The sequence below is a fragment of the Mauremys mutica genome, chromosome 17 (genome assembly GCF_020497125.1).
Source record: "Mauremys mutica isolate MM-2020 ecotype Southern chromosome 17, ASM2049712v1, whole genome shotgun sequence".
In the NCBI taxonomy this organism is placed as follows: domain Eukaryota; kingdom Metazoa; phylum Chordata; order Testudines; family Geoemydidae; genus Mauremys; species Mauremys mutica.
In genome coordinates, this window is record NC_059088.1 from 27,067,705 (window position 1) to 27,094,850 (window position 27,146).

The window sequence follows — 27,146 nt, forward strand, 5'->3', positions numbered from 1 at the left end:
ACTGTAATGCAGCCACCTCTGAGGGGGAACATGGCAGCTGTTTAATACTGCATAGCAACACTGCTACAGGTCCCAGAGTTAGAGTCTGGCCTGGTTCTAGGTGAACCCCCCTGGTCATTCACAAAGTGCCCAGGGATCTTTAATGACTCCAGTTCAGTGAGCCCAGTAACATGGATCAGAAATAACACAGATTTCCCTAAGCACTCACGCGAGAAGAGAATGCACGTTCTCTCCATCTGTCTGAAGTTACCGTACAGAACAGATGAGGGCACAGCAAGGGGGACCGCCCAGCAGGGCCGGTGCAAGGATGTTTCGCGCCCTAGGTGAAACTTCCACCTTGCGCCCTCCCTCGTCCCCAAGCCCTCGCCCTGAGGTGCCTCCCCCGCCGCGGCAGCTCCCCACCCTCCTCCCTGATGCACCCCCACCCACCCCAGCTCACCCCTGCTCCGCCTCCACCCCGAGCACGCCATCGCTGCTTCACTTCTCCCGTCTTCCAGGCTTGCAGCGCCAGGCTTGCGGCGCCAATCAGCTTAGGTGCCGCAAGCCTGGAAAGCGGGAGAAGTGAAGCAGCCCCGGCATGCTCGGGAGGAGGCGGGGCAGGGGTGAGCTGGGGCGGGGCGTTCCCCTGCGTGCCGCCACCACCCTTACTTGCTGCAGGCGGCCCTCCCCGCGCTCCCCTGCCCCAGCAACCTCCGCCTAAATGCTGGTGGCGACCGGGGTGGACGAAGATCCAGCTGTCGCGGTCACTGCCGAAGAAAATGCTGCCCCCCAAATCCTAGCGCCCTAAGGTCGCCTAAATGGTTGCACCGGCCCTGCCGCCCAGCCCTATGTCATGAGTCCAGTGTCTCCCGGTGCCCAGTCTCCATTGGCAGCGGGGTCTGTTCCATTCACTTACGTCTCACGTTCTTCTCATTGCAGAGGCTGATGCAGAAAAAAACACGGTTTACGCCCAAGTCGGTAGTTTGCCACTGGTGAGTTCACTTAAAGCTCCCTCGTGGTGAAACCGTTACCAGTTCAAGGCAGTGGGTCGGCTTAGGCAGAAGACTAGCCAGGATGGGTTGATGGTACCAGTGCCTTAGATTTACCACACGCACAGAACTGTGGGGCCCCAATCAAGGGACAAGTGGGGTAGCAGAAACACTGGGGTCACTTTGTGATGGGGGAAGAGGAGGAGGGATGGAAGCAGCCAGAAAATGTTTGAGGTCCCTTTGGAACATGCAATAATGCTCGGTCGAGCTGAAAGCGGCAGCTGCTCTTAGAGAGAACGAGCAGCCGTTCCGATCCTTTGGCGCTGCAAAGGGCCCTGACCCAACAGAACCGGCCTCCACACGGGACGGGGAGGAATCCCATGCCCGGTGTCCAGTCCGGAAGCCCTTGTGGGATGGGAGCCTTTCAGCTAAGAATTAAGACTAGAGCTGAGCAAATCATTGTTCAGTTCAGGGGCTGAACCAGAAAAATGTTGGTTCGAACTGAAACTAACTTTTTGCAGAGTTCTTTTGCCGAAGCAAAATGTTTAACTTGACCCAAAATGAAATCTTTTTCACCTTCCCCCTCCCAGTTCATTTTGGGTCATTTCAAGTGTTTTTTGCCCCCGCCCCCTTTTAAAAAAAATAACTAAATTTTGAAATGATTTGTGGTTTCAAAATAATCAAACTCTTTTGTTTCAAAGTGGTAGAAAGGACGTTTTTCAGAATGGAAGAGTTAAAACAAAACATGTTCACTTTGAAGCCCCTTATTGGCCAAAACCATTTGCTGAATTGACCCCCGATTTGCAAAGAGTTGTAATGCACCGAAAAATGCATTTTGGGCAAATTCGCTATTTGCCAAAACATTTTCACCGAACTCTAATTCGGACACAGCTTCGGCCTTGTTTGCCTTGGTGATGATTTCACTCTGGCCTGACTCTGCCAGGCATTGTTTAAAGCCACTTCACTCAGCTGCTGCAAATCTGTGTCCGGCTCAGTAAAGGATGCTATGGGGGGATCTGTCTGTTTAGCCTTCCAGTAGAACAGGGACTCGGAAAGGGAGGCTGGAGACCAAGGAGGACGAGATGAAAACGATCTATGCCACGGTCCAGAGCCCAAATCAGGTAGGAGCGCTACACCGTGCTTTCCTGTATATTTCTTTGCCAGGGTTTCCTTCTCCAGGCTGGCAGAGGTAAACACTGTGACCGCTGACCCCTAGCTTGCTATGGGCTCTAATAACAACCTCCCGCCCCTTGCGTAACGGGCCCATGGCTGGGTGCACTCTGATTTCAGGGAAATTATGGACAATGACCTGGACATCAATGAGATGCTTGGATGCAAGGATGACAATCGATGCTTAAACACAGTGAATTGAGTTCTGTGCTGAGCCCTGCAGGAGACAGAGCGTGGCAGGGGGCCGTGCAGAGAGAGACAGGGCAAAGGAGACTTTATCTCCCCTTTATGCTCTGAGATCTGGTCTGGGAAGGGGACGAGCCCCCACAGCACAACTTAGAGCAGCCCCAGGGGCCCAGGATAGTGGGAGCTCACAGTTCCCCAGCCACCAGTTGCATCCTTTCCCAGTCCACCCCCGGCGTGGCCCTGGGCGAGGGCCTCTGCAGGTATTGTAAGGACACCCTGTACCCCCAGGGAAACCCCGCTGCACCTGGGAGGTTTGGCTGGAGCCTCCCCTGCCCCTCTTTATGCCTCCAGATCAGCCCAGAGCAAGACACAGAAGTGAGGCCAGTGAGGTTGCCAGATGCCCTGGGCCCTATTCTCCATAGTCCCACCCCTTCTGTGCTGATTGACAGCCCCGTAGGGTGCCACCAGCTCAGGATGGGAGTGTTCTGCACTGGGGTAAATGACTGCGCCGGAGCAGTGGAGAATCAGGCGCCGGTCACCTGCTTTCACCGCAAGCAGCAGGTCGGCAGATCAGACGTGGGCTGTGGTGCTGAAGACAGCTGTGTAGATGTTACGGCTCAGGCAGGAGCTGGGGGGAGAGAGGCTTCGAGCCCGAGTCACAACATATTCGGAGCCTGAGCTCTGCGAGCCCTGAGTCTGTGGGCCTGGGCTCGGAGCCTTGCTGCTGCGAGCCGTGTAGACGCACCCCCAAAGTCCCCACCCAGTGCCGAACCAGAGGGAAGCTTTCACGCACTGGGGACCCCTGGCTCAGAGCAAACTCCCAGCCCCATTGACACTAGCGGGACCAGGACTCCAGCCCGGACCTCCCAGCGCTCGGAGCTTTTGTCTCCTGCCGGGAAGAGTGACAGCTCTGTCTCTTTCATTGCAGTCGCCTCCGCAAACGGATGATGAGAAGCTGGGCAAGGACGGCCTGGAGTCCACGGAGAAGGGCGAGAAAACCATTTATGTCACAGTCAACCAGGCAACCCAGGCACGAGAGGTTTGCACCTTGTTATCAGAGGGTGGAATTCAGGGCGTGTAGGGCCAGGGCTGCCTGAGAGGCCACGTTCTATATCCAGCTGGGCCCCGATCCTGCAATGGCATCATGTGGGCGGACCCCAGCGTCCCTGCAGAGCAACGCTGACGCCAAGTGGGCTCTAGTCATGAGCTGCAGCATGCAGAGTCGGGGCCTAAATTGGTTGCAACTTCCATTGACTTCAGTGCGATTCTCCACCGAGTAACTGGGAGCAAAAATTGGCCCCTAAGGGGGAGAGGGACTGTTGAGTAGTCAGCTGTGGGGGTGGGGCGGTGACTGGAGGGTAAGTACGCTACAGAGCAGGAAAAACAGCCTGATTGTGGCAGAGCTGGGCTTGGGGCATAGTGGGAATTCCCCCCCGTAGGGGACAGGGGAGCCCCCTCACCCAAGAGGAGCGCTAGGGGAAACACTTCAACCTAAACTTCTGTGGGGAGGGAGGGGGAGGATTATTTGGAACAAATTGAAAAGTAGAAAGAAAAAAAAACCCTTTGGGATTGGACAAAATGGTTTAGTTCCATTCGAAGCATTTTCAAACATTTGTGAATTTCAAAAAAATAAAGGAAATTTCAAAACAAGTAATTGTGAAACAAACAAACAAACAAAAAAGCAAAACATTTCATAAAAAAATGTCAAAACATTGATTAAAAAAAAAAAAGTTCTGAGACAAACAATTCAGCCAAACCCAGACGAATTCCTGAAGCGGTTTGATGTTGCCAAATCTGCATGGTTTGCTGAAATTAAGGTTCAGTTGAAAAATGTCACCCGCTGTAATCTTAACCTGAGCCCAGCACTCTAGACACTCCCATGAGTCCTTCTATCCCCCGTGAGAACAGACCTGCCCCTGGTAACCTAGCAGGGGCGGCAGGTTATATGGGCTCGTGGTGCCCGAGCACCAGGAATATTCAAGGCTGGGGGCTCTGCTCCACCAATATCTGGAGCTGAGTTTCTCCCCTGGCCTTGCCTGGAGCGGGCCCTGGCCCCGGAGCGTCCCCCCCGCCTGCCCCATCTGGGAGCTTCCCTGCCTGAAAAAAAAACAGCCCCTGCCTCTCCCTTGTTTTGCTGCCAGCTGCCTGCCGCTGCTTCTGCCTAAGGCTATAGAGCAGGGGTCTCAAACATGCGGCCCGCGGAGCTCTTCCCTGCGGCCCGCGGAGCTCCCCAGGGCCGCCCAGAGGGGGGGGCAAAGGGGGCAATTTGCCCCGGGCCCCGGGCTCCGCAGGGGCCCCCAAGAGAAAAGCGGAGCCTCTCGCCTCCGCCCCTCTCCTGGAGCCTTCCCTCCCCCCCTTAACCGCCCCCTTACCCGAGCGCGTCTCCGTCCGAGCGCCTGAGCCCCGCCCCGATCCGAGCCGCGTGGGGAGGGGGCGGGGCTGGGAGCTCTGGGCTGAGCGCTGCGCTCAGCGTGGTGCACACAGCCCCGCCCCCTCACCACGGAAGGGAAGCGAGACCCGCCGGGCCGGGCCGGGGGTGGGGAAGGGAAGCGAGACCCGCCGGGGCCGGGCCGGGCCGGGCCGGGGGGTGGGGGAGGGAAGCGAGACCCGCCGCGGGCCGGGCCGGGGGGTGGGGGAACGGAAGCGAGACCCGCCGCCGGGTGGGGAAGGGAAGCGAGACCCGCCGGGCGGTCTTCGGCGGTGGGGGGCCCCTTCTGTTCCGGACCCGCCGCCTAAGTGCCCCGCCGCCAAGCCACCAAACAGCTGTTGGTGGCGCTTAGCACTTTCCAGGAGGGAGGGGGGAGGAGCGGGGAGCCGCGCGCTTAGGGGAGGAGGTGGAGAAGAGACAGGGCAGGGGCGGGGCCTCATGGAAGGGGTGGATTGGGGGTGGGGCCAGGGGCAGCAAGGGGGCGTGTCAGTGATGTGGCCCTCGGGCCAATGCACTAGTCCTCATGCGGCCCTCGGGGTCATTTGAGTTTGAGACCCCTGCTATAGAGAGCAGTGGCCGGCAGCCTGTTGGAGCAGCTCAGGAGGAGGAGGGGGAGAAGGGAGGGGGGAGGGGGCACGCACGTGCCTGGGCTCCCTCTCTCCTGTCCCCGGCACCCACCTGGAGGAGACGCCAAGGGGACTTCCGGCCAGGAGAGGGACATCTGGGGTGGACCTCACTCACCTGAGCAGCTGCTGGGGCTTCGGTCAGGTTTGACCCTGTGATCCACCCCCCCCCCCCTGCCCCACGCTGGGCAAGGGGCAGCCCCACCCCCAGTGAGGCTCGGTGGAGGGGGGAAGCAAGGAAACCACATGTGCTGGCAGTTCCCCCCTCCCAGCACCCACCCACCCACCACAGGGGAGACCTGAGCAGCTGGGGCTTGGTGAATTTTGTGACACCCTGTTCCCCCCCCCCAGCCACCACCCTGCAGTCCCCAGTCCTGCCCCACGCTGGGCAAGGGCCAGCCCCAGCCCCAGTGAGGCAATGGTGAGGGGCAGCAGCAGGGGAGGCCACATGTGATGGCAACCCCCCCCCTCCCGGTACCCACCGTAGGGGAGGCGAGTGGGCTTTCTGGACCTGAGAGAGGCCCTAGGAGCATGTCCAGGGACTAGGGTGACCTGACAGCAAGTGTGAAAAATCGGGATGGGGGTGGGGGGTAATAGGAACCTAAAAAGCCCCAAAAATCAGGACTGTCCCTATAAAATCAGGACATCTGGTCACCCTAGCAGTGACCGTGGTGCAGAGTGAGTGTGCTGCCGGGGCGGGGGGGGGGAGGAGGGGTCCCTCCCCTGGAGCTTGCTGCTGCCAGGGGGGCTGGGAGGGGGAGTCCTCTCTGGCCCTAGCCCTGGGGCATCCTGTCTGCACCCCAAGTTCCTTATCCCCACCCCAGAGTTCCCTGCCCCACCCCAGAGCCTGCGCCCCCAGCACCCCAACCCTGAGCACCCCCCTGCACTGTGAACCCCTCATCCCCAGCCCCACCTCAGAGCCCTCACCTGAGGGGAAAAACATGCAACTTAAATTTGGTGGTCAGTTTGGAGGATCATTGTGTTTAGCCCAATACTTGATTATTTTACACCCTTGAAAGTATATAACTAGTCGTATACAGGTGTTACGAAGTGGGAATGTTCTTAATGTTTTCTCTGAATATTGTGTGGGTGCCTCAGTTTCCCCTATGCATTTCTCAAGGATCTAGATGGTGGGATAAGGGGGTGTGATTGTTGTAAAGCCCTAGAGGACTAGTGTGATGCCGTCTGCACAGAGAATGGCCGAAACCATGTCTCTGGGCAACTGATGGCCTGGGCCGCTCTCCTGCAAGCTGCCAACTGAAGGTGTTGGAGAACAAAGAGATCAGGTGGCCTCCTAATGCCTGGAAAAGAGACAAAGGCCAGAGGAGGGAGTGTCAGTGCCTGTGTGGACTTCCAGGAAGCGCATGGTGTGGAAGGAGATGCTGGGATGCTTTGGAACTACTCCATACAAAGCCAGTCAGGACTCTGGGGGAGCCTCCTCTCTCTGAGCAGACTGTCTGCAGGGCAAGAAGCTTATGCCTTCCTGGGTCTGACCTCGGAGCATTCAGCATCCCCTTCCACACCGTGTGCTTTCCGCAGCGAGTGTGCCCAGGCAGGTCCTGGGGCAGCCAGAGGTCCCTGCACCCCAACTCTGCAGTCAGACGTGACTCTCAGCCAGCCGGTAAAACAGAAGGTTTATTAGACGACAGGATCACAGTCTAAAACAGAGCTTGTAGGTACAGAAAACAGGACCCCTCAGTCAGGTCCATCTTGGGGGGGGTGGGGAGCCCAGACCCAAATTCTGGGCCTCTCCCCATTTCCCCTCCTCTGGCCTCTGTGTCTCTTCTGGGCAAGGAGGCCACCTGATCTCTTTGTCCCCAACACCTTCAGTTGGCACCTTGCGGGGGAAACTGAGGCAGCCACACAGTATTCAGAGAAAACATTAAGAACATTCCCACTTTGTCACAACGGGTGCAACAAAATATAATACCGTATATTGAAGCAGGCAAGTGCTGCTTCTGACTTTCCACTTTTAACTGACCCTTGTAATCTTGTGGTGCTGATGCGTTGTAGCTTCATTTTATATCGGCTTTCAGGGCGGGAGCAGTGGGGGCACCACCATTTTGGGCACCACCAAAAATTATACAAACCTGCCGCCTATGTAACCTAGGCATGTTTCTGGCACTAGATGCAGGGCAGCTGACACGGCTCTTCAGTGTTTTTGGCTTTCCTGTTGCTAACAATTCTGCTCTTTGCTGTTTCTGTTCTTGCAGACAAAGACCATCAAGTCCACAGATGCTGATGATTCTGCGGCCACTTCAATACCTCAAAGGGCGACAGAATATGACAAGATCATCTAATAGCTTGTCAAGGCAACACAAACATGCAGCGAGAAACAAGGAATAATTCAGTACCCCAGCATCAGACACCCAAACAGCAGAGGATCAATGCATATAATTTGTACAGCGCCTTGCACAATAGGGTCCTAGTCCCTGACTGGGCTCCTATCTGCTACTGCAATTGTAATGTGGACAGACCCTGGTCCTTGGCGGGCAGGCTGTCAGCACAAACTCTTTCTAGACAAGGAGCTGATTTGTGCAACTGCTCAACAAAGAGGTGTTTTCCCCAGATATGCACTACGGTCTCGGATTCAGCCGCTGGCCCTCATGCCATGGGAATCCAACCAGTCTCACTCCACTGACTATGGCTATAACATTTAAGAAGACGGGAGCCTCTCTCCAGATCCACCCATGACAGCAGAAAACTACCCCGATTGCCTTGTTGGAGGCTATTGCGATGTCTGGCTGCTCCAGGATCAGAGCCGGTTGAAGAATCTGTTGCAAATTATATTTGTTGGGAATCTTAGTATATTTTCCCATCAAACAATGATCCTAAGTTCTTCCCACTCTTCTACCATCAGGTGGTTGGACACTCTCCATCACGTGATAGTTTGGTCAATCGGCTCATTGTTTATTTACAAGCACATCTGCCCCACTACTGGAGCGGCCCAATGCAAGATACTGCTACTCCGCTAATGCAAACGGCAAAGGTCTCTCTGAAGCTGGGCCAACGAGCAGGGCCCGGGAGCACGGGCAGGCTGGGGTTGGGACAGTGATGGAGAGATTCCAGCTGCAAGGGTTATTAGCTGCTGCTAGACACTGGAAGTCCCCACTTACCCGGCTCCCTTCCCAAAAGGAATCTGGTGCAGTTGCAGCTCGTTGGGAAGCAGGCCAGCCCACTGGTCTGTCGCTAGCCCATGGCTAGGGCTGCAGCTTTGTCACGGAGGTAAAAATGTCACTGACACCGTGATTATTCCATGGCTTTCTTTGCACCTGGGATTTTATAGGCTGAGGGGACCACCCAGGCCAGGGCCCAGCCACTTGTACCACCACAGCTCAGGGCAGATGATCCGGTGGTGCCATGGCCAGGAAGGAGGCAAGGCTGGGTGTCATGGGGAGAGGGCCAGGCCCACAGGCCAGAGCAAGGAGCCAGGCCAGCCCCACGGGACAGGAGCTGCCATTGTGAGGTCAGTGCCGGGTGGGCTTGCTCTGCAACACCCCCCGCCATCACCTCCACCAGGCCTCCCACCCCCAGGGGCAGGACCTAACCTCTCCCGCCATGTCACACCCTCCCACTTCAAGTGGCTTTACAACCACTGCCTCCTGAAGCCGTGACTTTAACTAAATTTACCAGGACTGCTCACTGATTGGATAAAAAAAAAAATGCTGTGACAAATCTGCAGCCTTACCAATACCCTAACGCCAGGCCCTGCCACACCGGGTGGGGCGAAGAAGAGAGAGAGTGGAATTTGAGGAGCCATTCTCCAGGCACATCAGAGCAAGACACCTGCAAGCGAATCCGTGGGTCTGTCGGATTAACCAGGAAGTAAAGGAAGCAATTAAGAAAGAGAGGACGGTTGCGGAGAAGTTACAATTTCTTTGCCTCAGAGGATGTCAAGGAGATCCCGACCCTGAGCTGCCGTCTCAGGTCAAGGACCAAGGCGTTGAAAGAGGAGCTGCTGGAACAAACTGATAAAGAGCAAAATATCAGGAGGCCTCGGCGACATCACCCAAGAAATTTAAACGCAAGAACAAAGTGACTGAGCTGCTAACAAAACTCTGCAATCTCTGCTTGCAATCAGCTGCTATCCTGTGGGCTGCAGCGGGTGCCCAGACTCTCACACAGCTTTGCCCCTGGTACCCGCTCCTACTCCAGGGCTTGCAACGGAGTCCCGGGTCTCCAACAGTGCCTGTGTCAGAGGAATCATCTCCCAGCTAAAACCAGTGCGTTTAGAGCCTCTTCACACAGCCCTGACCTTGTACCTGCAGGACAGGGGCCGGTCGGGGTGAGAATCTCATCCTTGGACATTGGCTTAGAAAGGCAGCTAGCGAGAGGAGACGTGACGGGGGGAAGCAGAATAACGAATGGAAAAGAGAAGGTAGATCAGGCATTTCTATCCACCCTCCATCATAACACATGAACAAGGGGCAAATCAATGCAATTGAAAGACAGCACGTTTAAAACCAGCAAGAGGGAATACTGTTCCCCCCCCCCCCACACACACACGGTGCATAACTAACCTGATCGAACTCACTGCCCCAAGGTATCAGCAAAGCCAAGGGCTGAGCAGGATTCTGGAGGCGCCTCGGACGGTCTCATTCTCCACAGTCACTGCAGAAAGGGCAAAGCATGTTCAGAAGGGATACGAGCCCTCCTGACATGGACCAAGCTCTGACTGACGGGGGTCAGGAAGGAACTTGCCCAGTGACTAGGTTACTTCAATCGCTGCCCGTTAAGGGGTCACGTGCACCTTGCTCAGAAGCAGCTAGTCCTGGCCATTGGGCTGAGCCAAGCCCTGGGCTGGCCCGCCCCATCCCCACTTACCTCTTGCAGGCTGTCGCCGTTCGCGACCTCGTCGAGCCAGCGCTGCAGCAGCGGCTTCAGCTTGCACATATTCTTGAAGCTCAGCTGGAGGCTTCGAAGCGGCAGATTGTCGTCTGGCTAAACATCTTCCCGTACAGAGTCCCCAGACCTCTCCCGCCTCCACACCTGCCCCTTGTTACACCATCTGCACCTCTTCCCCTCTGGGCGTAAGGATCAGGCCTTTGTCTGCAGCCAGATCGTAAGGCCTAAAGCCTTCATCTGCAGCCAGATTAGAAGATCAGCCATTAGCTGAGAAGCAGGAAGTCACGTCCTCCCATTCCATCTACATGACATTAAAACAATGTCATATCAGGCTGTTAAGAAGGAGACCCCATCCAAATGGCCTCCACTCTCACCAGCTCTTAAGATGGTTAAAGAAAACGTAGTTTGACAGCATCTGTCTGTCAAGAAATCACTTATCACCAGTTGTGGTTGTGAAATCCTCATTTCTTCATTGTTTTGTCATTATGGACCCATTGCCCTAGTGTTTATCCATATAGTCTCCGGTTCTTTAATTTTTTTTGTCTGTTACATAATTAATTTTGCTCAGTATAGATTCATTAAGGGGGTGGGGTAGGACTGGTTAAAGAATTTTGTTACACTGTGTTAGGCTTGGTTAGTAAAATGTAATAAAATGATTGGTTAAGACGCAGCTAAACAGGACTCAAATTTCACTATATAAACTGGGGTCCAACAGGAAGTTCTTTGGCAACCAACTCCAGGACATAACCCCAAAGATCAGAGCGGCCAGACCTCAACTCTCTGCCAGCGACACTGGGCAGAGACTGGAGTCCCCCAGATGGACCCGATCCTGACCGGCCAGCAGGGAAAAGTTCATCTGTCTTATTGGGAGTGGTGAGCACTGTAGGTGTAGCGTGTGTAGGGTGACCAGATGTCCCGATTTTGGGGTCTTTTTCTTACATAGGCTCCTATTACCCCCCCACCCCGTCCCGATTTTTCACACTTGCTGTCTGGTCACCCTAAGTGTGTGCAGTCTGTTTGGAGTGATTGTTAATAAATAGAGGAGAAGGATATTACTGTATAAGGCTCTTTCACCGGTAAAAGCTCCTGCAACCTGGCAGGGTGACGCCTGAGCCCTAGGAACAGGGTAGGGGTGGGTGCCCTAGAGTGTGTGAGTAACAGAGAATTGTGTGCGGGTAACATGGTCGCTGCGTGCATCCCCTCAGGTATCAGCCCTCCTGCACACAATGCCACGATTCTCCCAAGCCTAGCCCGAGCCCTGGGCTACCGCCCCTCCCCCCTGCCCCCAGGGCATCCTGAAGGTGTGACCGGGTTCGGCGCGGGCAGTTCTTTCCTTTGGGACTCTGTGACCAGCGTACAGCAACCAGCCAGCCGTGTGCAGACAACAGCGCGAGTTACCTTTGCAGTGGGAACAAAGCTTTTTAAAGCCAGTCTCCAGCCAGCTCTTCCCCTGCGGTCTCACCATCCCCTGCTAGCGACCTAGGCAGGCCCGGCAGGGTCATGTCTCAGTTTGGTTCCCTCAAACAAATACCGCCCCCCTTTAACCTCCTGCAGACACACACCTGAGCGGGTCCCTTTTCAATCCTCCTCTAGTTCTTCGGTGCTCCCGGCCTTCGGACTTTCAAGACAGACCCTGTGGGCTGAGCCGGAGCCCTCCGAGCCCACAGGTCTGGTGCTGTCCTTTGCCAACTCAAGTGTTGGCTGAGCGGGCGCTTACCTTGAGCTGTTCCTTTCCATCCTGCCCGTTTCCCCAGTCAGCCCTCCATTGCCTTAACCCAATATATTACCTATCTCCTAGAACTGGAAGGGACCTTGAAAGGTCATCGAGTCCAGCCCCCTGCCTTCACTAGCAGGACCAAGTACTGATTTTTGCCCCAGATCCCTAAGTGGCCTCCTCAAGGATTGAACTCACAACCCTGGGTTAGCAGGCCAACGCTCAAACCATTGAGCTATCTCTCATACAGTAACATCCCAATCGCCAGGCCTGTGGACAGCAGTGTTATGCTAGGGGCACTGGTGACTGCTTTGATGGTCATGGGCTCTGAGACTGAGCATCAGCAAACCCTTCAATTAACATAACTGTCAGGATGGGTTAATCAGAACCGCCTCCCACCCCCGCAAGGGGCAAGGGGGTTTTGATCCCACCCAGGAGTCTGGCCTGAGTGGGGAGCAGGTGCGTGTAAATCACACACAACAGAGAGGCGGAGGCCAAAGGCCAGAGAGCCAAGCCGTAGCCCGAGAGCACAGGGGCACCTGGAGAAAGCTGGACAGCTGTTGGGGCTGGTGTTGGCTACAGAGACTTGGGTCCGCGAGCTCAGAAACTGCCCCTTTCGTTCTCGGCTCCTCCGGCATTTGGAGCAGCAGGATTTTGTACTTTCCTTGTAACTAAACAAACAAGACAGCGTCAGACAAGAGACCAGACTCCATCACTTTCTACTTCCCACCGGCACGGCCCCAGGGGCCCTGAAATCTCACTAGCCACTTGGATCACCGAGGGGCAGCTGTATTCAGGAATTATTACCAGGCAGCTCCACATCCATCCCTCCTTCCCCTCATCGGTCTTCTCCCTGCTCTGTTCACCCCACCCCCTCCCTTCCCACATCTTTCCATTTAGCTACTGGAACTCTCTAAACCCCACTCCCCCCAAAATGGGGGGACCAACATGACATGTGCCCCCATCACCCTGATCACTGTTGGAATGTTTTAGCCCCTGCCCCTGTTGTGTTGCCTATTTAGATTATAAGATCTTCAGGACAGGGACTGTCTGCAACCCGGTGTTTGTACAGCTCCAAGCACCCTGCCCTCCCTTGCTTTCAGCAGCCCCTTCAGCATTACTGTGATAAACACCCTCAATAATCAATGAGACATTGCAATTGAATAAAGCCACCTTTCTCAAACCAACTGCTCCAGCTGCAAACCAGAAGCCCAGAATGCCACTTGTTTCTTATTCATCACCCAGATTGCTACATGGATTTCTTGCATATTGTTTAATTCCCCAAGAGGAAGCTGGAGAAGGAAGAGCTCGCGAATTCAGCTGCATGCGGTTGAGTTTCAGAGAATGGCACCAAAAGACAGAAGTGTGTGGTGGGTTTGGATCTCGGCGCTGTGTGCTGGAAGTGGTGAGTCCAGAGTCAGGGACTGTGGGGGGAGGATCGAGGGCTGTTTTCTTTCTAGTGGGCTTTAGTGGCCCTGGCTGCACCTGTAAGAGGATAGATCTGTGCTTACGGATGTAGCTGACGCTCTGGGGGCTTTTATACCAGAGCATCAAGTGAAAGCAAAACCCCCGGAGGATGAATCTGGTTCAGTGGCGAAGGCAGGGGAAGGGAAGCAGGACTCCTGGCTTCCAGTCCCAGCTCTGGGAAGGGCAGGTTGTCTAATCATGAGGAAGAAGGGAGTTGGAACCTGGGCTATAAGCTCCACTGGTCGGTGTGGGATAGGACGGAGCATGGGCCAGTAGTCACAGTAGGGAGCTCAGCTGAGTGATGGTCCCAGCTTGGTCACTGACTGGTTTGTGAACCTGGACAAGTTCCAGAAACACCGTACCAGCTGTCCCCTGCCAACGGTCCCCAACCCTGGGGTCCTTCCTCTGCATGATGCCGTGGAAGAGTTTGAAAACTCCCCATAATACAGCTGGGCAAAGCTGCATGTGTGGTTGGCTACTGGGATTTCTTGTCTGACTCCTAGAGCCATAAAACAAGATTGAATTAGTCTTTTAGCACAGAAAACAAGAAGTGCCACTGTTGGTTAAATATCTAGCGTTTGCCCTTTGTATAGTCCAGAGTATTGGAGTCTCCTGCAGCAGGGAGTTCACAGATTGGCTACACTGGGGCACGTCTACACTACAAAAAGAAGTGGGAGTTAACTCAGGTTAGCTAAACCGGGTTCAAACAGCAGTGGAGATAAGGCAGCTCGGTGTCTAGCTTGGGTTAGCAGCTTGAGCTCAAGCCTATAGAGCAGCCTGGGGTTGAACTTGTGCAGCTAGCGCAGGTTGAATGAAGAGTTTGTGTGCTGACTGCTCTTTTATTCCGAATTAGCTAATCAGAGGGAAACCCTCAAACAACAGGACAATGGTTAGGCTGCTGAGACCCCAGCCTATCAGGCTGATGGCTGTTGTCTCATTGTTTCCTGGTGCTCCCCCGTCTCCCATCTGTACTTTGACTGTCAGCCCTTTGGGGAAGGGGCTTGTCTTGGTTTGCTGCGTATTTGTACAGCACCTGGCACCAGGGGGTCCTGCTCCGTGACTGGGGCTCCTAAATGTTATGGTTACACAAATAAACAACCACTTTGCTTTAAAAGTTTCCCTGCTACTGATTTCCATCCACTGACCCCGGGCCTGTTTCTTACTGACGCTGAGCCATCCCTGGCTACGCTCAGACATTCTAGAGATCGCTACACACTCCGCAGAGCTAAGTCGGGGGCAGTGGGCGAGTTTCCCAACCGCCTGCGAGGGTCAGTTTGCGGCTGCTCAGGGTCCTGCTATTTCCATCCGTCACCGTGAGACAGCAAAGTAACCGCTCGATGCTCCCCTTGTTTTCGCATGAGCTCTGGGGGAAGCGTTGCGCAACACCACTTCAGCACCGTGCTTCGAGGAGGGTTGCTTGAGCAGGTGTTGGGCAACAGCTGCTTCACCCAACAGGCGCTTCCTGTCAGTCGGAGATGTGGTCGGTCACTCCTAGGGGGCGGCTGTGCTCGCTAAGCTGCGGAGAGCATCTGTTGGTGCCGCGGCTGCAGTGGAGAGACGGTTAATCCAGTTTACAGGCCCTGATTCTAATTCACACCAGCGTGTTCTGGTGCCCGCTTTGGTTGATCCAAAAGGAAGTGCCGGACCGGGCTGAGGATGAGGAATTGTAAACAGATGGCACATCTGTCAGACAGGCCCAAAGTCCCATTTCCCTCAAACAGCAGTGAGAGAACACGCAGCCGGGGGCACGAGTCACAAGCCGGACACTCCAGTCCTGTGCCCAAGCAGGACTGACATAGGACAGGACTAGCCCTCCCTCCCCCCGGCTAGCCCCCGGGCCTGGAATCTCCAGGGTCACCCCCTTGCTCCACATTCATAGGTTTTGCCTTCACTGCCGAGGCCGGATGGGTTTTTCACATGGAGATCGCTCTTCTAGTGGAGAGCAGGCAGTAGCCGTCTTGGCCTCGCCGCCGGTAGTCAGGGTCAGTATCTACACCCTGCCCAGACCCCTGGGGGTGGGATGGGAGGAAGCTATGACAAAGCCTTAGCTAGCAGCTGCATGTCGGATGAGGTCAAGCTGGGTCATTAGGGTCACTATATTCCTTTAATGACTCCAGATTGTTGCCCGCTTGCATCTGCCCTTTGAGCGAGTAGGAATCTCATCTTCTCGCCCTCTGCTGCGGGCTCACTACGGGATGCTCGCAGGGGTCCGAATTACAGTGACACCCACTGGATGCCGCCAAGATGGTGCCCAGGGGACCGATCGAGACGTGTGTTCTCGGCTTCCCAAAGAGCTCCGCCCACAACGGCCCCCGTGCAGCCAACCAGACACTCGATGCAGAGCACTCATTGGCTGCGTGGGCTCTGAGGGCGGGACACTGTTCTAGCTCAGAGAGCTGGTCAGCCAGTCAAATGCACCCCAAAGCCGTGGTCCTTGACGGGCCCATCCCTCCAGCACCAGTCTTGATGCTCACGTCCGAGTTCCCATCCAAACGGCTCTTTTCTCCTGCGGGACAGGTGGAAATGTAGCGATCCCAGGCAGACGGGAACCTGGGGGTGCGGCGAGAGGCGTTCAGGCCCAGAGATAGGTGCCATGATGTTCTGTCCCTTAGAACAGTGGTTTTCAACCTTCTTTGATGTGTAGACCCCTAAAAAATGTCAAAGGGAGGCGCAGAACCCTTTGGAAATCTTAGGCCTAGACTGCGGCTCCCCGGGGGTCCGCAGCCCTGAGAAGCAGAGCTGGTTACTATCCCAAGGGGCGAGGGAATGTCAGAGGCCTGCATAAGGCAGCAGCTTGAATGAGAAGCTAATGATCGCGGGCAATTCTTTCAAAGCTCCCTGCTTTGCAATGCAGATCCCCGGATTGCCTCGCATCACCGTGTCTTTAAATAATCAAAAAGGAATATTAGCACTTCATATTCAAAGGCTCAGCCGCTGCAGGGATGAGCTCCGAGAAAAGCTTCTGGATAATATTCCCTTAGACGGAGGGGAGGGGAGGATTTCTCAGACCCTGGGAACAGGTCCAATTCTCCACTCCCACCAGCTTTGTTACTTCTCCATTTCCACCCATGCGTGCCTTTCATGGAGTCACCCCGATTGACACTGGGCTAAGAGAAGAAGTGGCTTTAAGACGTGCATCTGAAGAAGTGGGTTTTTCACCCATGAAAGCTTATGCCCAAATAAATCTGTCTTTAAGGTGCCACCGGACTCCTCGTTGTTTTTGTGGACACAGACTAACACGGCCGCCCCCTGATACGTGGGATAAGAGAGAGGCCCATCAAGCTGTCAATCTCAGTAGCCTGACTTGGTTACTCCGGATTGTGCATGTCTCTAGATATTAATCACCCACTCACCCTTTCTTTTGTTTGCACCCATCTCTCTGCACTGAGCACCTGGAATATTTCTGAGCAGTGACAATCCAGGCTTTCATTCTCGCGTTCCGATTCATTTCTACTAGGGGCCTGGTATCAAAAAGGTTGAGAAACACTGGCCTAGATACAAGAGGATTCAAATGCCTGCAGTGCTCTTCCAAAGATTCGCTGCAGGACTTTGGGCAAGTCCCTTAGACGCTGATCCTCAGAGGTGTTTCAGTATCTAACGCCCGTTGGCATAGGCGCAGGAAGTAGGGGTGCGGGGCTGCTGCAGCATCCCCAGGTTTTATGTGGGGTCCTGGCTGCTGGCCCTGCATGCGGGACTCCGCTACTGGCCCTGCACCTGCCCCAAGCCAGAGCCCGAGCATCGGCCCCCTTACTCCTGTCCATGTCCCCCCTACCTGGAGACATGGCCCTGCTCCCAGCCCCAGCTCTGGGGGGACATGAGATAAAGAGTTTGGGGATAGTTTTGTTGGCTTTCAGCACCCCCCACTATAAAAAGCGCTCCAGCGCCACTGCCCATTGGGCCACCAGGCTCTGTGCCTCAGTTTCCCCATGTGAGCAATGAGGGTAATAGCTCTGCCCTGCCTCACAGGGGTGTTGCAAGGATAACTACGTTAAGGATTGCGAGGCACAACCTACAGCGATGGGGGCCAGATAAGCGCAACCGACAAGCATCACTCTGTCTCCATGCATGCAATCTGCGACGCACTCACTCCTGACTTCTGCAACGTACTTCCTGGCTGCACACGCATTCATAGGATGTGACTCTGTGTCATCCCTATCTGGTATTGGGTGGGAAAAATCTGTGTTTAATATTGTCAGCATGAAGGGAGCATACCACTTCAGAGATCCTGCCAAATTAGGAGAGACTGATGGACAAGCTGCAATTTCTGCAGCAAGGAAGTTGGTAGCAGTGTCATATGACTAGAGCGAGAAAGAAAAGGAGACCCCCAGAGACCTCAATTGCTTTCCTCTCAATCTAGCCATCGACAAGTCACTGGGCAAACGCCTACCATGTGGACAGTTTTGAAGAACATGTCACAAGAGCATCTTGGCAAACACAGATTTGGATGACACTGGATGCTGGATCACCATTGTCACATGGATGAAAAAATGTGGATGATGAATGACTTCCTGTGTCCTTCAAGGGCCCAGTGGGATCTGAGCTTCTACAAGACCTTATTTGTGCCTCTATCAGAAGGGGTAGCCACACAATCAGCTGAGCCTGTAGTCAGAACAATTTGCCCTGGACAGACCTGTGTACGTGCCAAGGCAATGAAGACTGTGGTCACCTGCACACTCTCGTCAGCGATCAGAATGATGAACAAGATGATGATAGAGCTGGTGACCCTTCTAGTCAACATCGTCACCTTTCAATGAGACCTGTTTACGTTTATTATTAGATCTTGTTTTACCTTCTAGATTATTGTTGTGATGCTTTGAGGTCACAAAGAAATCGGTGCTGCCTGAGTGGAGCAGATGAGAGAATCTGGCCCACTGAATGGCAACGTGTGTTTTATGCAGAAGAGAGGGGGGTAAAGGCAGATCTGGCGTTAGCTGATACGGCTTCACTGACCTCAGCTGGAGCTGCACCAACGTAGGTCAGGTCTGGATTAGTCCTGGTATTGCCAACTCTTGTGACTGTATCGCGAGTCTCACAATTGGAGCTGGGCAAATAACTGATTTTTTCAGTTCAGTGACCAAACCAAAAATCTACCAAGTCCGATCGTTTTGAACCAAAACTGAGTATTTTTGTTGCTGTTCTTCCCCTCGCTGAAACAAAAATACAAACAAACAAACAAACAAAAATGAGTTTGGGTCAAATGAAATGTTTTGAAAATGTTGATTTGAATCAAAATGGTTTGATTTGATATTTCCCCTTCACACCCTCCAAAAAAGAAATTATTTTTTTCCCTGTACAAACTATTTGCTGAATTCAACCCAAATTTGCAAATAGTTTTGGTTCCCTGAAAAAAAAAATTGTGCGGGACAAATTTACCATTCACTGACATATTTTTGCCCAGTTCTGTTCACAATGTTTGGTGTTTTTCAAAGCGCCTGTTCCTGGAATCCTGTGATTAGATAATAATCTCCACTTCCTTTACTTGTTTAACAAACAAACCACACATTTCTAGCCTGCAGGATTAGAAAGCAAAAAGCCTGAAAACATAAAGAAATTGCACCTTAGAGGCCCAGAAATCAGGAGCCAAACAGAGAGAATCGTAAGTTAATTACTAGCTGAAAAAATGAGATTTAAATAAGTTGTGCTGATTTTTGGGCACTTGCCTCCTGGTTTTTAAACTCTTGGGTTGGCAATTAATACTAATTATCTGTATTGCTGTAGTACCTAGGAGCCCTGTTCATGGACCAGCACCTCACTGATGTGGGCACTGTAGAAACAGCACACAAAAATGCTGTGTCTATGAAGTGCTAATGTGCAATTTTTCATTTAAAAACAAAAAACCAAACCCTGTCACAATTTTTGCAGTTGCCAGAGCAGCAGAACAAGGACAATCGCCCCAGGACACGGGGGAAAGGAGGCGTCTCGGAGGAACAACGAGCTACTTCACTTGGACAGCAGAGAGAACAGACAGAAATGCAACATGGGTCACCACAAACACAGCCACCTCCACAGGAGGAGGACCCACAACGCCCAACGCAACAGTTCTCATCCCAGTAAAGGACACCACTGGGCACAAAACCAGTAAGTCTTGGGCAGAGAGCTCTGCCAACCGCATTCAGGGCGAGCCCCCACTCCCCTCGCTGAGCTGTTACTCAGGAGTGAAGCCACTCAGATAAGCCAAATGGGATTTCTTGCAGAAGGGGACATGGCAGACTCCAGCAGGTTGGGAAATGGTTTAAATGACTCAGAAATTTGAACTGGGTGTAACTGTAGCCACACAGGCATCGGAGGAGCGATTGAGGCCCTGCCACAAGCCGCTCAAGGAAAACCTCTGCTCAGCACACAGCCAGGGCCAAAAGACAAAGCAAATGAGAAACGAAGTGTATTAAGAGAGAAAGAGTAGCAGCATCTGCCCCATTCCAGAACTGGGTCCATCCACTCAGGGTGTACCCTCCTCCCCACCAAAGCGCCACTCAACATAGACTTTAATACTAACCCTTCCCTCCCCAGAGCTGCTTTCGTAGCCAAGCTACAGCTTCTCGAAAGCAGCTCTCCGTCCTGCTGGTGCGGTGTCGCTTCTGGGCACGCTGGGTACAAGTTTCCGAGACAATGTGGAGAGTCTAGATCTCCTGGAAAGCCAGTGAAGGCTAAGTGCCTCATCACCCCAAAAGTTGCTTATGTGTCCAAGTCACTTAGGTGACTTCCAAAATGTCAGCCTTTAGCATCCCACACAAACTGCCCAAGGGGTTCCTACAAGCAAGCAGAGGTGACTGGAAGCTCTCTGGGGCAGAGGCCATCTCTTTGGTCTGTGGTTGTACAGCACCTAGCACCAGGGGGCCCTGGGCCCCCACAATACAGATCATAAAGATTAGGTCATAGGATTTACTGGATCTGCCACACATGTGCCTAGAGCACTGGATTGGGACTCTGAAGACCCAGGTTCTAACCCCAGCTCTGCCACTGGCCTGCTGGGGACCGTGGGCAAGTCATTTCCCCCTGCTCCATGCCTCAGTTTCCCTATCTGTGCAATGGGCAGGATGATCCTGACCTCCCTGTGTGAGGTGCTTGGTGAGCAGATGATGATGATTGTCCCGTGTCAACCCAGCAGGGCAGCTGTCAGAGCCAGTGATTGCAATCTACTTCGAGGAGGGGACCTGCAACATCATGTTGACCTGCACCACGCGGGAAGGAGGCGGGGACGTCAAGTACAGTTGGCAGCAGCCCGGGAAAAGCCACGTTCTGTCCAAGGAGCCCGTTCTCCACATCACCCAGAAGCCGGACGATGACTTCCTGAACTACACCTGCACCATCTGCAGAGGGGAGAGCCAGAATTCCAGCACGGTGTCCCTGAGCGAGCACTGCCACGGTCAGACTCAGTATTCCCACCCACAGCTCAGCATGTTCGCTAGATAGGTCTGCGGCCTACTGGTTAGAGCACTGGCCTGGGACTCAGGAGCCCTAAGTTCTTCTCCCACCCCTTGCCTCAGTTTCCCTTCCTGCCCTTTATCTGCTTTGACTGTAAGCTCCTTGGGGCCAGCCCTCTCGGTGCTACCATTACAATATAGGGCAAAGTGACAGGCGGGTTTATGGCAGTGAACTAACTGGAGACCCTTTCAGGGCTGCTCTGAATCAGCCCGGCTCTGTCGCCATCCCTGGAGCTGTAGGGATTTACACCAGCTGAGGAGCTGGCCCTGGCAGTGACTCAATTCCTTCTCTTCCCTTTGCAGGCGCCTCAGCTTCCAGCTCGATCAAGTACTGGGTCCCGCCGGCGTTCATGGTCATTGCGTTGATCACTCTGTATTTCACATACAGGAAGACCACAGAGAGAGGTGTGGGGTGCGGCCTGGCTCTGTTAGCCTGGAAATTCCAGGCCCAATTCTGATCTCAGCTGCCCTGGTGCAAATCCAGGTTAACTTCAGTGAAAGGCGGGGGGTGACTCGGAATGAGGCAGGTCAGCTGCCTGGTTTTAAACCGGACGGTCCTTCTTTGGGGGGGCCGACACTGAGCCAAACCTGGACTGCACGTTGAGGTCAGGCGGGCTGAGGCGCAGTGGCATTCTCTGTGCAGCCCCGTGCAATACAATGCCCCTGCGTCGTGGCAGCGGCACAGCGCTACGCCAGAAAGCAACATCGCTGCAGGCCCCCACAGCCCTTCGGGACTTACGCTGCACGCTGGGGCCCCAGCAGGGTCAGACTTTAGATCCTGCTGCTCCCAAACCTCAGGCCCCTGCCACCCGAGCTACAGGAGAATCCCCATCAGTGGCTGGCCGCGTAGGGTCTATGACACCATGGGGTAGTTTTGATTTCATCCAGTAGAGAGCAACGATGCACTCACACACTAGCCAGCTCGTGAAGGGAGTCAGGGTTGAAACTTCACTTTAGAGCAGGGGTAGGCAACCTATGGCACGTGTGCCGAAGGCGGCACGCCAGCTGATTTTCAGTGGCCCTCACACTGTCCGGGTCCTGGCCACTGGCTCTGCATTTTAATTTAATTTAAGTGAAGCTTCTTAAACATTTTAAAAACCTTATTTACTTTCTGTATAACAATAGTTTAGTTATACAATATAGACTTATAGAAAGAGACCTTCTAAAAACGTTAACATGTATGACTGGCACTTGAAACCTTAAATGAGAGAGACTAAATGAAGCCTTGGCACAGCACTGCTGAACGGTTGCAGACCCCTGCTTTAGAGTCTCCTGCCAAAGCCCTTTGCCCCGCCTCCCTCGGTCTTCCTCACCACCACGCGGCTTTCTTTGGAGAATGCAGAAGAACGTAAAAAACCATTTATCCCCCCGGTGATTTCACTTAATGCCGCCCTTTGGTTTTGTTCCTCAGCAAGCCGCAGCAGAGCCGGGTCCATTGATCAATCCTCGGGTAAGATTCACTCCCCTCCTTCCGTTCTATTCACACTGTGCTGTGCCCATCACTGGGGTATCTGAGTAGTGAGGATCGGGGGGTGCCCCAGGGCCAGAACCTTAAAATTATTTAAGGGCCTAACTCCCACCGATGGCCTGATTTCACCAGGATTTAGGCACCCAGACATCTTTAAGGATCTGGGCCCGAGTGATTTAGGAGCACAAATCTCATGGACTCTCAGTGGGATGGTCTCTCTAATACCTTGGGACCAACATGGCTACAACAACACTACAGACAAGATCCCCCCTCCCCCCCCGCATCATGGTCTGTTTTCCTTTCCCTTCTTTTGCACTTTCCGTTCATTGCGCATTGCCAATTTCCATTGCTCAGCCCGGTTAGGGCTAAATGCTACAAACATGCATTAGTTACTCATATTGCAGCAGAACCTGGAGCCTCAGCCATGGCCCAGGACCCCAGGATGCTAGGAGCTGTACGAACACAGGAAACAAAGACAGTCCCTGCCCCAAAGGTATTTAAGGGCCTGACTCCCGTTGGCCTGATTTCAATGGGAATTAGTTGCCTAAATCCCTTTGAGGGGCTGGGACCAAGTCCCCATTATTGCTCTGAGTGGGAACGGGTGAGGAGCAACAGATTTTTACATAACCTGCTTTTCCTTGGCGTGTTTTTCTTTGTGGGTTTATTACCAGCTCGATGCTTTGTATTGCAGACTCTGATTCAAAGGACAATCAGGCGGTTCACGGTGCAGCCCATGTTATCCCCCATCCGGAGGTAGGTGCCTAAGACATATTTCCCTCCCCGGTGAAACAGTTATTTCCCTCCCAGCAAATGACCATCCGCGCCAGGATTAGAACCCGGCTCGCTCTTTGAGCTAGCCCAGCCGAATGGAGAGAGAGGGCAGGGGGCTGAGAGTTCAGAATCCTGCCTTCTGTTCCCCTGCCAGGCTCCCCACCGGACCCTGAGCAAGTCACCTCACCAGGCCTCAATTTCCTCATCTGTAAAATGGAGGCGTAAGTGATCCAGACCCTGCTTGCATCCATAGATCTCAAAGCGCTCACCCCACAGCGCCACTTATGGGTCTCTAACGCAATGACCCCACGGCTTAGAAAGCCTCGGTGTGAGCACCTGAGCACGAATGGGGCTTTATTCCTCGATTGCCTTAAACCATTGTTTCAAATTTAGGGCCTGATTCAGCCCCTGTGTTAATCCAGTTTCATGCCCACATACCTCCCTTGATTCCAGCAGACCTGCACCAGTACAAAAGTGGATTGAAACTATGGCCCTTAGTTCTCATGGAAACATTGCCCAGTGACAGACACCCCCTGGCTCTACCCCCAGGCAAGCCACTGCACCTGTGTGACTCAGTTTCCCCACATGGAAACAATGCTTAGCAAGAGTGCAACAAGGCTCCTTCCATTCACATTTGGGAAGCATTTCAGAACACCCCCTAGGCGGGCAACCGTGGGTCACCCTATTCGCACACGCAGGCGAAGATCCATCTGCTGTGGCTGTATTTTGTATTGCAGGCGTGGAATCAGACCCATGTGGAGACGCTGCAGGCAAAGGAGACTCTAAGCACGGAGGAAAACGAACAAGCTCTCTCTGACCCAGAGCCTTCCCCCAGCCAGGCAAGAAGTCACTGCTCCTTGGTTTTACTTTTTGAAAATAAAGAGCAACAGACTGATTGAATAGCCCCGGCCAGCAGCTGCTGCAAGAAGTAGGGTGAAATCCTGGGCCCCTGATGCCGATGGCAAAACTTCACGCTTAGTTCTGACTGACTGCAGCACCCACGACAGCTGCTCTTTCCAGGGACTCCTCTTGGACACCCTGCTCCCAGCTTCCAGGCGGTGTCTGCTGGGCTCTTTGTCCTGCTCGGTCTCTCTCCTTCTGCCATCCCTGTCCCGCCCACCCACCTACTCCTTCCCCAACAGCACAATCCCCTCCACCCAGACCTTAGCCAGCTTGACTAGCCTGGGGGCATGTCTCCCTCTGGGACACAGCTAGGAGCCAGGGCTGGATGAAGGGCAGCTGCTAAACAGATGCGTTTAAGAGGTTTTTAACCCTCCCACGCGACGCACTTGCGCATTTCATCCCCCGCTCACTAAGAGCTGGGTGCTGTTAATACCCAATTAGCAAGGGGCGTCGCCAAAGGCTGCCTCTCCCCATCCCAGCCTGGGTCACTTACCTTGAAGGTCAATCCCTGGGTGCCTCTGAGGGAGCCCATCCCGTCCAGAGAGCCAGAGCAGCCCAAAGACAATGAAAAACACCCACAGCTCACTGGAGACCAGCTCCCCGCAGCTGCCTGGCGAGCAGGGGCTGCAGCCTTTCCTCCCTCCAAGGACATCTCAGCTCTGGCACACCTGAGGTCGTTCACCCCTTCCTGGTTTGGGAGCGGAGGGGGGAGCTGTCCGCCTGCCCGCAGGGCCATCTCACCGAGCGCCTGATCCTGCTCTTCTTTCCACCAGCCCAAAGCAGGGATGACGCAGGTGTGAGAGGAGAATGAGAACGTCTCAGGCCTGTCCTAGCTGGGCTCAAAGCGCAGAGGAGTTTGCAGGTCACCAGGGAGGTGCCCAGAGATGAGTGGTCCTGATGCAAACTCCACAGTCCAGAATCTCAGGCCCAGGCGGGAGGGCTGGTTTTCTGCGTCTCTTGCCGGCTCCCATCCTGTGCCCACCAGCACCCACAAGTCACAGGCGGCTGCGTGCTGAAAGGGAAGTGCCTGGGGAAGCCTTTGATCTCTTCCCTGGCTTCCTTCCAGCTCATTTTCATGTGGATTTTGCTTCTCTTAGATTGACCAGAACGCAGCAGCTGATAGCGCAGCCCCGCCCAGCGATCCCAGGATGTCAGACCCTGTCAGAGCTTCCTGGCCCCTCAGCGCGACGCCGGCACATGGAGAAACCACAGAGGCGTTGGTCACTTTTGAAGAAAGCTCTGTACGCCAGTCCCAGCCCGCTCCAAATCTTCCCTTTGTCCCCTGATGAAGAAGGGAGGTGACAGTCAATCTCACCCCTTACATGGCGCTTTTCTCCTGTAGATCTCACGGGGCTTTGCAAGTGGGGGTACATATCAACAGCCCCATTTAGAAGGGGAAACTGAGGCACAGAAAGGCCAAGTGACCGTGCCTCTCAAGCCAGCAACAGAGCGAGGAAACAGAACCCAGGAATCCTAATACCCTGCCTGGCACTGGACTGTTGCCTAGCCTTGAGTGTGGTGCCGTTCCCTTGTGGATGCCAAACTTTGGCCCTGATTCTCCATAATGTTAAGAACGTGTCTAAATCCTAGCAAGATTGGGGACTGTTTTTGGTTCTGGGAGTATCAAAACTGTAGAGCAACCTAATGGATGGGTGGGTGTGTGTGTGTGTGTGTGACACAGGATTTCATCCAATAAAGTAATATTTAATGTTTGAAACACAGCTGGCCCCGATTCTGGAACTGGTGGGAGTTGGGGGTTTGCAGAGAAAGCAGGATTAGGCCATATCCCAGCCCCGGGTGAGTGCCTCTCTCAGCCACTCGCTAGACCGCTGTGCGGGAGCCCTGCCTCTGGATGATTTAAGGCTCTGGAGCCTGAACACCGCCCTGGGGCACAGCCCCTCTGTCTACCACCCCCTCCCGAGGGCTGGAGCCCTCTGTCTCAGGCCTAGCCCCTGGCTCAGTGCTGACCCACCAGCCGTTGCTTAACATGCCCTCTGCCGGACCCCCACCCAAAGGGGTGACCACTGACCTCTCCCAGAGGCGCACGCCGGGCCCTGGATTCTAACCCCATCGTTGTCTGTGAACAGAGAAAGCACCAGGGAGTCCAGCTCCCACAGACCACTCCCCTCCAACCCGCAGGGCCCCCGCTCGCTCACCCTTCCCAGCGGAGTCCGGGGGGACCAGCTGTGCTCGGGTAGGTAGGCAGGGTCCCCGGCTCACCAAGCTCCTACATGCTGGGTTGCTTCTCGCTCCTCTTGAGCTGAACGGGCCCTGAGTGAGGCGGCTCCTGCCCGTTTGTAACATTCATCCCCCTTTGTCAGGTGGTTTCCTGCTCAGCCTCCTCACGTGGTCCCAGACCCCCTGATCCCAGGTGACTTGACCCCTGATCCTCAGAGGCATTTAGGTGCCTAACTCCCATTGACACCAGATGCCTTTGAGGATCTGAGCCTTCTGACGCTGCCAGGCAACCGCTAACCCAGTTCTCCTGGTTGGAAGCCAGTCTATAGTTTAGAGCAATTCTATTTCAATGGGCGAGCACTCCCAATTTAACGACCTGCTATTTCCAGCCTTGGTCCGCTTCAGCCCTGAACCACTGCAGTACTGCTGGAGTTTTGGTCCCACACGGATGCGAATGGACACCAGAGAAAAGGCTGCACCTTCAAAAGGGAGTTTTCAGCTCGATACAGATACGCCCAGAGCGCTCATCATCTCATACCGAATTCCTGCACTGTTCAGAGAGCGTCCCCAGATCGTCACAGGCCCACAGCGAAGGAGGCCAGGTTCAGCTGCGGATGCCGAAGCTTGGAGAGGCATGTCTAAAAAGCCGCAGTGGGCCGCGTCGGATCTCAGGGACGCCAGTGAAAATGCAGAGGGCTCTGGCGTCCCATTGCCTTGTACCTTGTGTGTCACTCACGCTGGGACAAGGGGTACAGTTCTACTACGCCAAGGCAGTACCGTTTTACCTGGGTACATGGCCCCCCAGTACTCGGTTATCTGAGCACTTCACGATCTTCAGTGCACTCTGTGAGGGCAGTTTGATCATCTCTGGCTAGACTAAGGTCTCAGGCCCCACCCCTCCCCCTGCTTTCCAAAGCAAGCACAAGGTGCGAGTGAATCAGGCGCTGCACTGAAGCCAGTAGTTACTTCAGATTCACACCAGGAAGGGAGCTGAGAATCCAGCC

General features: G+C 54.2%; 2 protein-coding genes across 3 annotated transcripts in view; both read left to right on the forward strand.

Moving 5' to 3' along the window:
- SLAMF6 (SLAM family member 6) overlaps window positions 1-11,124 on the forward strand; it is a 29,961-nt gene extending 18,837 nt beyond the window's left edge. The window contains exons 7-10 of the mRNA XM_044991193.1: window positions 919-971; window positions 1,997-2,089; window positions 3,253-3,354; window positions 7,589-11,124. Of these exons, the coding sequence (XP_044847128.1) occupies window positions 919-971; window positions 1,997-2,089; window positions 3,253-3,354; window positions 7,589-7,675 (335 nt within the window). The 3' untranslated portion in view covers window positions 7,676-11,124. The remainder of the gene's footprint in view (window positions 1-918; window positions 972-1,996; window positions 2,090-3,252; window positions 3,355-7,588) is intronic.
- A 2,095-nt stretch (window positions 11,125-13,219) lies between these two features.
- On the forward strand, window positions 13,220-25,625 carry LOC123351832 (T-lymphocyte surface antigen Ly-9-like). 2 transcript variants are annotated; one of them, XM_044991497.1, is made up of 8 exons: window positions 13,220-13,339; window positions 19,264-19,479; window positions 20,504-20,764; window positions 21,126-21,227; window positions 22,234-22,272; window positions 22,982-23,043; window positions 23,799-23,900; window positions 25,062-25,625. In XM_044991497.1, exons 1-8 carry the CDS (start codon window positions 13,279-13,281, stop codon window positions 25,248-25,250), a joined length of 1,032 nt encoding a protein of 343 aa, XP_044847432.1. In that variant the 5' UTR covers window positions 13,220-13,278; the 3' UTR covers window positions 25,251-25,625. The 2 variants fall into 2 exon arrangements, with proteins under 2 accessions (XP_044847432.1, XP_044847433.1); XM_044991498.1 differs by having other exon boundaries at window positions 20,507-20,764.
- Window positions 25,626-27,146: the final 1,521 nt, after the last annotated feature.

Excerpts from the sequence above, each read along its gene's own strand:
- LOC123351832 (XM_044991497.1), top strand. The coding sequence starts at position 13,279 with ATGGCACCAAAAGACAGAAGTGTGTGGTGGGTTTGGATCTCGGCGCTG. Across the intron at positions 19,480-20,503 it reads CACCACTGGGCACAAAACCA|CAGGGCAGCTGTCAGAGCCA; the intron begins GTAAGTCTTGGG and ends GTGTCAACCCAG. Across the intron at positions 21,228-22,233 it reads CAGGAAGACCACAGAGAGAG|CAAGCCGCAGCAGAGCCGGG; the intron begins GTGTGGGGTGCG and ends TTTGTTCCTCAG.